At 49.8% G+C, this 12,391-nt stretch overlaps 1 protein-coding gene across 1 annotated transcript; it reads right to left on the reverse strand.

The window, feature by feature from the left end:
* Positions 1–10,068: 10,068 nt before the first annotated feature.
* LOC120930253 (extensin-like) lies at positions 10,069–11,964 on the reverse strand. The gene is made up of 2 exons (XM_040341476.1): positions 11,891–11,964; positions 10,069–11,680 (listed from the first exon to the last, which is right to left on the reverse strand). The coding sequence occupies exons 1-2, from the start codon at positions 11,962–11,964 to the stop codon at positions 10,069–10,071; spliced, it is 1,686 nt and encodes a 561-aa protein (XP_040197410.1).
* Positions 11,965–12,391: the final 427 nt, after the last annotated feature.

The raw sequence follows: 12,391 nt of genomic DNA on the forward strand, positions 1-12,391 counted from the left end.
GGACTTCTAAAAACTTGCCCCACCAATTATAGGGTTGTAGTTCCAGCGGGTGGCCAGCAGGTCCCAGTAAAGAGTCTCCACCTGGTGCTGGCTGCTGGGAGGGTATTTAGCTCCTCTTCTACTAGTGTGCCCTGTGTCAGTGTTTTGCTTTGCCTGCTCCTGCCCTGTACCTGTGTCGAGTTGTCCTCCGCTAGCCAGATTCCTTTTGATATTTAATCCTGAACCTGATTTCTTCTTGCTCCTGATCTTGCCCCTTATTCCTGATCCCAGTCCTGGTTTCCCCCTTCCTTGCATCTCCAGTTTTACCCTGTAATCTGTGTTCCCCGTTTTTGTATATATTGTATTATAGTTACAATATCTTGTCAGGTATTTTGTCACACTTACTGTGCTTTCCGTTTGGTGGTTTTTGGATGGGCTTTGGTTTTACTGTAAATAAAGGTCACGAATGTCACGTCTACCCAACGCAGGTGGTCAGGCACTATAGCTGGTTACAGTGTGCTTCACCTATAGCAGCCACCTTTCCCTTAAGACAAGCAGGCCTACCGGTACTTGGTTGCCCCTAGGCAACCACCTAGGGTGCACTTCTGCCTAGGGGCTCCCTCCGCGTCTGCACGCTACGCAGGCTGCAGCATGCAACTAACTCAGTCTTAGGCAGTCCTACCGATAGTGGGCTGGATTCAAGAAGCAATTGCGCCTGTGTAACCATAAGTTACACAGCGCAATTGCTTACTTGCGTAATGAATGCTCCTGATTCAGGAACCTTGTTACGCCGACTGCAGCCTAAGATATGCGCGGTATAAGGCTCTTATGCCCGCATATCTTAGGCTGCATTCTTGCGATGGCCGCTAGGTGGCGTTCCCGTTCTGCTCAGCGTATAGTATGCAAATTGCATACTAACGCCGATTCACAACGTTGCGCGAGCCCTGCGTACGCAATTTACGTCGTTTCCGTACGGCGGTTTTCGCGTAAGGCTGCCCCTGCTATTAGCAGGGGCAGCCAATGTTACGTATACCCGTCGTTCCCACGTCGCGAAATTTCAAATTTACGTAGTTTGCGTTAGTGATTCGTGAATGGCGCTGGACGCCATTCACGTTCACTTTGAAGCAAATGACGTCCTTGCGACGTCATTTGCCGCAATGCACGTCGGGAAAGTTTCCCGACGGAGCATGCGCTCTACGATCGGCGCGGGAACGCGCCTAATTTAAAATGATTCCCGCCCCCTACGGGATCATTTAAATTGCGCGCGCTTACGCTGGGCATTTTGCCGGCGCGCCCACGCAATTTACGGAGCTACTGCTCCGTGAATCGAGGGCAGCGCAGTAAATTTGCGGGGGCGCAGGGCAAAAACGTTGCCCTGCGCCTCCGTAAAAATAGCGCAATTCTACCTGAATCCAGCCCAGTGTAGTTAGAGGCGCAGTGCAGCACTGGAGCCAGCGCCAGAAGAAGCAGAGCCGATGCTTCCTGTATAGCACCACCTCCCGTCACATGGGCAGGGCAAAAGAGGTGGAGCCAATGGGGGGCGGCAAAATGAGATTTTGCCTAGGGTGTCAAAAATCCTTGCACCAGACCTGACACAATGCTACAGTGTCTGGCCACCACGCCAGGGCAGATGCGAACTGAGCACAGCAAACGGGTACTTTCAGTTTAGCAGACAGATGCCATGGTTCAAAGGCAGTTCAGGTAAAGGCAGGCTGGGTTCAGGGGATAATCCAGTATCCTTTCCAGAGTAAAAGGCAGGCTGGGTTCAGGGGATAATCCGGTATCCATTCCAGGGTAAAAGGCAGGCTGGGTTCAGGGGATAATCCGGTATCCGTTCCAGGGTAAAAGGCAGGCTGAGTTCAGGGGATAATCCGGTATCCGTTCCCGGGTAAAAGGCAGGCTGGGTTCAGGGGCTAATCCGGTATCCGTTCCAGGGTAAAAGGCAGGCTGGGTTCAGGGGATAATCCAGTATCCGTTCCAGGGTAAAAGGCAGGCTGGGTTCAGGGGATAATCCGGTATCCGTTCCAGGGTAAAAGGCAAGCTGGGTTCAGGGGATAATCCAGTATCCAATCCGGGTCATAAACAGGACATCCAGCAGCAAGCAAGGCAGACTAGTGGGAGGCTTGATCTAGAACAATGCAGGTAAGTCTGTCTCTATCACAAGCAAAGGATAGAGTGTTTGGTTTGCTTATGTCAGGTGTCTGACCAGACCAATCAGCTAACAGGTGAACACAGACAGGGAAAAAACAACAACCAACACCCGGGTGCTGGAACGATGAACAGGGACACTAAGTGGTCATGACAATAAATCTTTCTTCTACCCTCCCCCCCCCCGCCACCGCCTCCTGGCCCTCTGAAAGCTTCTAAATGCTGGGTGGTGGAGGCGGGCATTCAGGTCATGTGACTGCTGTAATTGGCTGTCATGGCGGCCGGTCACATGATCGGAAAGCTCCTGTTTGCAAATATGCATCAGCAGCTTTCTGGTCCCCGCTGGTGACTGTTCTGGGAGCACGCAGGGCGCGCTCTCAGCACAAAAACTGTTCACATAGAGCCACATACAGTGAGGAAAATAAGTATTTGAACCCCCTGCTATTTTGCAAGTTCTCCCACTTGGAAATCATGGAGGGGTCTGAAATTGTTATGGTAGGTGCATGTCCACTGTGAGAGACATAATCAGAAATCACAATGTATGATAACTATTTATTTGTATGATACAGCTGCAAATAAGTATTTGAACACCTGAGGAAATCAATGTTAATATTTGGTACAGTAGCCTTTGTTTGCAATTCCAGAGGTCAAACGTTTCTTGTAGTTTTTCACCAGCTTTGCACACACTGGAGGAGGGATTTTGGCCCACTCCTCCACACAGATCTTCTCTAGATCAGTCAGGTTTCTGGGCTGTCGCTGAGAAACACGGAGTTTGAGCTCCCTCCAAAGATTCTCTATTGGGTTTAGGTCTGGAGACCTTGATATGCTCCTTACAGAGCCAATCCTTGGTTATCCTGGCTGTGTGCTTCGGGTCATTGTCATGTTGGAAGACCCAGCCTCGACCCATCTTCAAAGCTCTAACTGAGGGAAGAAATCTCGCAATACATGGCCCCGGTCATCCTCTCCTTAATACAGTGCAGTCGCCCTGTCCCATGTGCAGAAAAACACCCCCAAAGCATGATGCTACCACCCCCATGCTTCACAGTAGGGATGGTGTTCTTGGGATGCTACTCATCATTCTTCTTCCTCCAAACACGGTTAGTGGAATTATGACCAAAAAGTTCTATTTTGGTCTCATCTGACCACATGACTTTCTCCCATGACTTCTCTGGATCATCCAAATGGTCATTGGCAAACTTAAGACGGGCCTTGACATGTGCTGGTTTAAGCAGGGGAACCTTCCGTGCCATGCATGATTTCAAACCATGACGTCTTAGGCCCCATACTCACGACCAAACATGTCTGCTGAAACTGGCCCGCAGGCCAGTTTCAGCAGACATGTTTGGTCGTGTGTAGGTGCGAGCGGGCCGAATTCCAGCAAACATTTGCCCGCCGGGCCTTTTCCCAGCAGACAAATATTCCTGGACTTGTTTTAAAACAGCCCGCTGGAATTCAGCCCGCTCGGACATGTACGGTCGTCAGTACAGACCTACCGTACATGTCCAGGCGCCCGCCGTCCCTCGCATGCGTCGAATGACTTCGACGCATGCGTGGAAGCATTTTAAAGGCGGGCCGCCCACGTCGCCGCGTCATTGTCGCGGCGACACCGCGTCATCGACGCGGCGACACCGCGGACACGCCCCGCGTATTGTTTACGCGCGGACTTCTGTACGATGGTGTGTACAACCATCGTACAGAAGCCCTCTGGCAGACATGTATGGTGAAAACGGGCCGACGGACCGCTTTCACCATACATGTTTGTCCGTGTGTACCCGGCCTTAGTGTATTACCAACAGTAACCTTGGAAACGGTGGTCCCAGCTCTTTTCAGGTCATTGACCAGCTCCTCCCGTGTAGTCCTGGGCTGATTTCTCACCTTTCTTAGGATCTTTGAGACCCCACGAGGTGAGATTTTGCATGGAGCCCCAGTCCGAGGGAGATTGACAGTCATGTTTAGCTTCTTCCATTTTCTAATGATTGCTCCACAGTGGACCTTTTTTCACCAAGCTGCTTGGCAATTTCCCCGTAGCCCTTTCCAGCCTTGTGGAGGTGTACAATTTTGTCTCTAGTGTCTTTGGACAGCTCTTTGGTCTTGGCCATGTTAGTAGTTGGATTCTTACTGATTGTATGGGGTGGACAGGTGTCTTTATGCAGCTAATGACCTCAAACAGGTGCATCTAATTTAGGATAATAAATGGAGTGGAGGTGGACATTTTAAAGGCAGACTAACAGGTCTGTGAGGGTCAGAATTCTAGCTGATAGACAGGTGTTCAAATACTTATTTGCAGCTGTATCATACAAATAAATAGTTAAAAAATCATAAATTGTGATTTCTGGATTTTTTTTTTGGATTATGTCTCTCACAGTGGACATGCACCTACGATGACAATTTCAGACCCCTCCATGATTTCCAAGTGGGAGAACTTGCAAAATAGCAGGGGGTTCAAATACTTATTTTCCTCACTGTATATGTGCCACGTTGATGGGAAGAGGTTAAAGTGATTGTAAAGGATAATTTTTTTTTTAAATAGCAAACATGTCATACTTACCTCCTCTGTGCAGCTCGTTCTGCACAGCGTGGCCCTGAACATCCTCTTCTAGGGGCGCTCGACGGCTCTTGCGGCTCCTCCCCGCTTCAGATAACCCCCTAGGAGAAGCGCTCTCCCGAGGGGGTTACCTTGCAGGCACGCTCCCGAGTCCATCATTTGCGTCCACAGACACGAATGCCGGACCTGGCCCCCCCGTAATTTGATTTGATTGACAGCAGCGGGAACCAATGGCTGCACTGCTATAAATCTATCCAATCAAGAGATGGGACCCTGTGGAGAGAGCGTCCCCGCCGAAGAGATAAAGGGGCTCAGGTAAGAAAAAAAGGGGGGCCGGTCAGTGCCAGGTGTTTTTTCCCCTTAATGCATAGGATGCACAACCCCTTTAAATATGTACAGTCCGGTCTCAGTTTCCTGAATGTAGCCACACAGATCTGCCCATCCCTGCTGCTGATTCCTGCCAGCCAGGCGACTGGCATTCACAAATGGAGGCCAAGCAATGGCAGCTTTCCTTTCCCTTCAGTACTGGTTCCTTTAAAGTTTCATCTCACTGACCAGTCATAAGTAAGTTATGACTTAGACGGCGTCCTAGGAACAAGATCGAATGTGTGATTAGAGGTTATGAGTCGAGCAGCATTTTTCCCGGGTCAACAGTTTTCATCAACGTTCCCATCTGTTTGTAAACTCGTCATTGTCAATAAAGATAGCGGCGCGCTCCGCCTAGGAACGGCCTTCACGCCACCGAGCAAAGTGACCCCGCCGTACATCTTATGGGAGGATAACGTCACCATACAATGTACATTGATGCCCACTGAGTTTGTCCTTTTGACTATGGGAGGCGCCTCAGCACCACCGACAATGCCGATGGCCCATTAAGCGTCTTCCATTTACAGCGGGGGCGACGCGTTCGCTCCGAGGACTCCGCCATCAAAGGATTATTCACTGCGGCCTGCTGTTGAGTCACATTGAAATAAACACAAATAATTCTAATTCACAGCAAACCTAAAGACATTAGAGACGTGACCCGTGAAGTTCATTAAGATGATCGCATTGTGGGGACAAATCAAAGGAAACCCAACCGAGCCGCATCGGGTCAGAATATAAAGCGAAAAACGCTCCAAGTGCACTTCCTCTTCTAAACCTCAAATAATAATAATAACTATTATTATTTTTATTATTATTAATCAATATTATTATTTAAGTAATTAAACAAATCTACATATATTTTTATAGCTGAAGCTTTCATTAAATCTCATCTCCAGGAAAAATGCGCCCTCGCATTGCCCCTCCCCAACTGCAAGGGTTACCGATTTGCTAAATCTTCAGGGGGGGGGGGGGCAATAGTGAGGATGCATTACTTACCTTTCCCCCCACTCCTGCCCCCTGGGTTGGATGGTGGTTGTTTGGATGGGTGAGTGGAAGGTTTGGATTGGTTGTTAGGTTGGCTGGTGGGTGGTCTGTTTTGATGGTGTGTGTTTGGGTTGGAAGGTGGTTAGTTGAGTTGGATGGGTGGCTTGTTGTGTTGAATGATAGGTGTGTGGGTTGTTTGGATTGGTGGCTGGTTGCGTTAGATAATAGGTGGTTGGGTTGGATGCTAGGTGGTTGGGTTGGATGGTTGGGCTTGATCAGGTTTGAAAATAGGTGGTTGGGTTGGATGCTAGGTGCTTGGGTCAGATTGGATGGTGTGTGGTTGGGTTGGGTGGGTGGATGATTGGATTAGATGGTGGACATTTTTAAGTGGCTGCAGCTGGTGGCCAGCATGGAAACAGAGAGAATCACCTGCAGGTCTTTGTTATTCTGAAAAGTGGTGCAGGTTTGATTGGACGGTGTGTGTCTGGGTTGGATGGGTGGCTGGTTGGGTTGGGTGGTGTTTTTTTGGTTTGTATGGATGGGTGGCTGGTTGTGTTGAATGGTAGGTGGTTAGGTTGGATGAGTGGGTTGGACAGTAGTTGTTTGGTTAGGATGGGTGGCTGGTTGGGTTGGATAATTGGTGGTTGAGTTGGATAGTAGGTAGTTGGATTGGATGATTGGGTTGGATGGTGGCTGGTTGGGTTGGATGTACGGCTGGTTGGGTTGGATGGTGGCTGGTTGGGTTGGATGTAAGGCTGGTTGGGTTGGATGCTGGGTGGGTGGTTGGGTTAGATGTATGGCTGGTTGGGTTGGATGGTGGCTGGTTGGGTTGGATGTACGGCTGGTTGGATGGTGGGTGGGTGGTTGGATTAGATGTATGGCTGGTTGGGTTGGATGGTGGCTGGTTGGGTTGGATGTACGGCTGGTTTGGTTGGATGGTGGGTGGGTGGTTGGGTTGGATGTATGGCTGGTTGGGTTGGATGGTGGGTGGGTGGTTGGGTTGGATGTACGGCTGGTTGGGTTGGATGGTGGGTGGGTGGCTTAGATGTATGGCTGGTTGGGTTGGATGGTGGGTGGGTGGGTGGTTGGGTTAGATGTACGGCTGGTTGGGTTGGATGGTGGGTGGGTGGTTGGGTTAGATGTATGGCTGGTTGGGTTGGATGGTGGCTGGTTGGGTTGGATGTACGGCTGGTTGGGTTGGATGGTGGGTGGGTGGGTGGTTGGGTTAGATGTATGGCTGGTTGGGTTGGATGTACGGCTAGTTGGGTTAGATGATGGGTATTTTTTAGTGGCTGCGCTGGTGGTCAGTGTGGAGACAGAGAGGATGACCTTTAGTTTGGACAGTCTGCAGGTCTTTGTTATTCTGGAAAGCGGTGCAGGTTTATGTGAAGTATGGATAGATCACAGATAAGGGGACTTCCAGCACACCCGCTCCAGCCGGTGTCTGGGGCCCTGATTGGATCCCACTCCTGTCCAATGACGCGGGAGCCATGGGGCGGAGCCGAGTCCTGCAGTCTGTGTCAATGCACGCAGCAGGACACAGGAGTGCGCAGAGGGAGAGTGTTTCTCTGACGGAGCACTCGAGAAGAGGAGGAGCCAGGAGCGCCGTTGAGGGACCCCTGAAGAGGAGGATTGGGGCCACTCTGTGCAAAACTCTTACACAGAGGAGGTAAGTATGACATGTTTGTTTTAAAAAAAAAATTGAATGTTTACATATCCTTTAACGATTAACCAAACTCAGCCTGAACCTTACCTCATCTCTAGTGGGGCTCATATTGGTACCTTAAGAGCCCCATTGCGGTTGTTATGCTATATAAGTGGTCGGTGTGATAAATGAGGGATGATGGCGCCTGCTAGAAAATCTGAATATTACAACCATAAATCTTTTTCCAATTTTCTGCTCTGCATTCATTTGTCTCCCTTTTTGAAGCCATCAGCCGGTGCAATTATTTAAATCGAGTTCAAGCCCGGGATCTTCTGCTCTCTGTCAGCACAGCTTTCACTTTCCTTTATTTGGACCCTAAAACTTGTGTCCCTCATTTTCCCCCACAAATGCTCCTCTTAAATGTCTGACCAGCAAAAATAAACCTAAATTTGTTGAATGAGGGTAACATAAAGAAGTCATGTAGTTGTACAAGGAATGTCGAGATACAAAGTGGTGCAGCTAGTAATCATTTTGTCTGGGAGTGTGTGTGTGTGGGGGTGGGGGGGGGGGGGTGCATGTGCACACTAACGTGGTTTGGATGGTGGTTGTTTGGTTTGGATGGGTGAGTGGAAGGTTTGGATGGGTGGTTAGGTTGGCTGGTGGGTGGTCTGGTTCGATGGTGTGTGTTTGGGTTGGAAGGAAGGTGGTTAGTTGTGTTGGATGGGTGGCTTGTTGGGTTGGATGTTTTTTTTTTCTTTGGTTTGGATGGGTGGGTGGCTGGTTGTGTTAAATGGTAGGTGGTTGGGTTGGATGGTGGTTGTTTGGATGGGTTGGTAGAAAGTTTGGATGGAAGGTTAAGTTCGCTGGTGGGTGGTTTGGTTCGATGGTGTGTGTTTGGGTTGGAAGGTGGTTAGTTGTGTTGGATAGGTGGCTTGTTGTATTGGATGTTTTTTTTTGTTTGTATGGATGGGTGGCTGGTTGTGTTAAATGGTAGGTGGTTGGGTTGGATGAGTGGGTTGGATGGAGGTTGTTTTGTTTGGATGGGTGGCTGGTTGCGTTAGATAATAGGTGGTTGGGTTGGATGGTATGTGCTTGGGTTGGATGGTAGGTGGTTGGGTTGGATGGTGGATGGTTGGGTTTGATGGGTGGCTGGTCTGGTTGGATAATAGGTGGTTGGGTTGGATGCTAGGTGGTTTGATAGGTTGGTGGGTGGTTGGGTTGGGTTGGGTGGGTGGTTGGGTTGGGTTGGGTGGGTGGCTGATTGGATTAGATGGTGGGCATTTTTGAGTGGCTGCAGCTGGTGGCCAGTGTGGAAAGAGAATGACCTGCAGGTCTTTGTTATTCAGGAAAGTAGTGCAGGTTTGGTTGGACGGTGTGTGTCTGGGTTAGGATGGGTGGCTGGCTGGGTTGAATGGGTGGCTTATTGGGTTGGGTGGTGTTTTTTTGGTTTGTATGGATGGGTGGCTGGTTGTGTTGAATGGTAGGTGGTTAGGTTGGATGAGTGGGTTGGACAGAGTTTGTTTGGTTAGGATGGGTGGCTGGTTGGGTTTGGTAATAGGTGGTTGAGTTGGATGGATAGCTGGTTTGGTTGGATGGTGGCTGGTTGGGTTAGATCAGGGGTGGGCAAACTTTTTGACTCGAGGGCCGCAATGGGTTCATATATTGGACCCGGGGGCCGGACCAAGAGTAGATGGACGGTGTGTATGTGTGAATTAATATAAATTAAATTTAAATTTGTAACATTAAACGTTTAGATTAATTTAAGGTAGAAAAGCATAAACAGAGTTATTTTACAAAACGTTATATTACCCATGTATAATGTCCCACGATAGCCCTTTTCAGTTATTACCCCTGTATAATAATGTACCTGCCTGATACCCCTTATTTATATTACCCCACCCTGTCTAATTTACCCTGATACCACTCAGTTATACTTCCATAACTGATGGGTATCAGGGTACATTACACAGGGGTAATATAACTGAGGAGGGCTATCGGAGACATAATACAAGAGTGAGGGGTAATATATAAGTTATATTACCCCCGTATATTGTCTGCTAGTAGCTTAGCCCTCCTCAGTTACATTACCCAGCCTACGTGTACCCTGATGGCATACCCCTCCCTAGTTATGTACCCCCTGTTAATTTACCCTGCCTGATACAAGGCAGTATTAATCCGTACTCTGCCCACGGCCCTGCCCCCACTAGCTGCTGGCCGGCCCAGCCACTACCATGCCGTTAGCTAGCGCTCCACGGGCCGGATTAAAGGGTCCGCCCGGCCGTATACGGCCCGCGTAGTTTGCCCATTCCTGGGTTAGATGATAGGTGGTTGGGTTGGACAATGGGCATTTTTTGTGGCTGTGCTGGTGGTCAGTGTGGAGACAGAGAAGATGACCTTTTAGTTAGGATGGTCTGAAGGTCTTTGTTATTCTGGAAAGTGGTGCAGGTTGGGTTGGATGGGTGGCTGGTTGGGTTGGATGGGTGGCTTGTTGGGTTGGATGGGTGGCTTGTTGGGTTGGATGGTGTTTTTTTGGTTTGTATGGATGGGTGGCTGGTTGTGTTGAATGGTAGGTAGTTAGGTTGGATGAGTGGGTTGGACAGTATTTGGTTAGGATAGCTGGTTTGGTTGGATGGTGGATGGGTGGGTGGTTGGGTTGGATGTATGGCTGGTTGGGTTGGATGTATGGCTGGTTGGGTTGGATGTACGGCTGGTTGGGTTGGATGGTGGTTGGGTTAGATGTATGGCTGGTTGGGTTGGATGGTGGTTGGGTTGGATGTATGGCTGGTTGGGTTGGATGGTGTGTGGTAGGGTTGGATGTACGGGTGGTTGGGTTGGATCTATGGCTGGTTGGGTTGGATGGTGGGTGGGTGGGTGGTTGGGTTGGATGGTGGTTGGGTTGGATGTATGGCTGGTTGAGTTGGATGGTGGGTGGTGGGTGGTTGGGTTGGATGGTGGGTGGTTGGGTTGGATGTACGGGTGGTTGGGTTGGATGGTGGTTGGGTGGTTGGGTTGGATGTATGTCTTGTTGGGTTGGATGGTGGGTGGTTGGGTTGGATGTACGGGTGGTTGGGTTGGATGGTGGTTGGGTGGTTGGGTTGGATGTATGGCTGGTTGGGTTGGATGGTGGTTGGGTGGTTGGGTTGGATGTATGGCTGGTTGGGTTGGATGGTGGGTGGGTGGGTGGTTGGGTTGGATGTATGGCTGGTTGGGTTGGATGGTGGGTGGGTGGGTGGTTGGGTTGGATGTATGGCTGGTTAGGTTGGATGGTGGGTGGGTGGTTGGGTTGGATGGTGGGTGGTTGGGTTGGATGTACGGATGGTTGGGTTGGATGGTGGTTGGGTGGTTGGGTTGGATGTACGGCTGGTTGGGTTGGATGGTGGTTGGGTGGTTGGGTTGGATGTATGGCTGGTTGGGTTGAATGGTGGGTGGTTGGGTTGGATGTATGGGTGGTTGGGTTGGATGGTGGGTGGTTGGGTTGGATGTACGGCTGGTTGGGTTGGATGTATGGCTGGTTGGGTTGGATGGTGGGTGGTTGGGTTGGATGTATGGCTGGTTGGGTTGGATGGTGGTTGGGTGGTTGGATGTATGGCTGGTTGGGTTGGATGGTGGTTGGGTGGTTGGGTTGGATGTATGGCTGGTTGGGTTGAATGGTGGGTGGTTGGGTTGGATGTATGGGTGGTTGGGTTGGATGGTGGTTGAGTGGTTGGGTTGGATATATGGCTGGTTGGGTTGGATGGTGGGTGAGTGGTTGGGTTGGATGTATGGCTGGTTGGGTTGGATGGTGGGTGGGTGGTTGGGTTGGATGTACGGCTGGTTGGGTTGGATGGTGGGTGGGTGGGTTGGATGTACGGCTGGTTGGGTTGGATGGTGGTTGGGTTGGATGTATGGCTGGTTGGATGGTGGTTGGGTTGGATGGTGGGTGGGTTGGATGTATGGCTGGTTGGGTTAGATGATGGGCATTTTTAGTGGCTGTGTTGGTGGTCAGTGTGGAGACAGAGAGGATGACCTTTAGTCTGGACGGTCAGCAGGTCTTTGTTATTCGGGAAAGCGGTGCAGGTTTATGTGATGGATGGATGGATGGATGGATGGATCACAGAGGGGAGTTCCAGGAAAAAGATGGAAGGTGGATCTCACACTGGAGACTTCCTTCTGTATTCGGCTGAATTTACAAAAGTGTTTTTATTACTTTAAAACAAAAGTGAGATAACGGCGGCTCGAGAGACGTGACCTGCGATTGGCCAGCAATCCCCTTCCTTTGATATCGCCTCCTGTATCCGGTCAATGATTTCTTCTCCATCGTTGTACAATCATGCTCCCAGTGACGTCCCTTTTTTTTGTACCCAGCAGACTGAACGCCGTGGAATTTCTGTCACAGACGCGGATCACATCGATTCTTTGTACCTTTTGTGTCTCTTTTGTTGCAAAATCTTCTTTTCTTTTATTTCTTTTTTTTTTTTTTTCTTCAAACTCTTGACAGCAGTTTGACTGCAACGCGGCGATGACAACTTGTCGCGGAAAATTCCGGCAGTTTGATGCGCTGAAAGTTCTTTATGGTAATCAGACCCCGAGGAATAAAGTTGCCGACGGAAGTCAAAGGAATCTTCTTTGTGATTTACTGAAAAAGATTAGAAGATTTGTGGGCGTGGCTTCACATCGCAATACGCGACCGACGATTCCTCCGCATTCTCTCTGAAACCACGGCAATCCGGAGTCACCAAAGACAA

This window comes from Rana temporaria, chromosome 3 (assembly GCF_905171775.1).
Source record: "Rana temporaria chromosome 3, aRanTem1.1, whole genome shotgun sequence".
Taxonomy (NCBI): Eukaryota; Metazoa; Chordata; class Amphibia; order Anura; family Ranidae; genus Rana; species Rana temporaria.

Excerpts from the sequence above, each read along its gene's own strand:
- LOC120930253 (XM_040341476.1), bottom strand. The coding sequence starts at position 11,964 with ATGGAGAAGAAATCATTGACCGGATACAGGAGGCGATATCAAAGGAAG. Across the intron at positions 11,681-11,890 it reads GCTGGCCAATCGCAGGTCAC|ACTAAAGGTCATCCTCTCTG; the intron begins GTCTCTCGAGCC and ends CTGACCGTCCAG.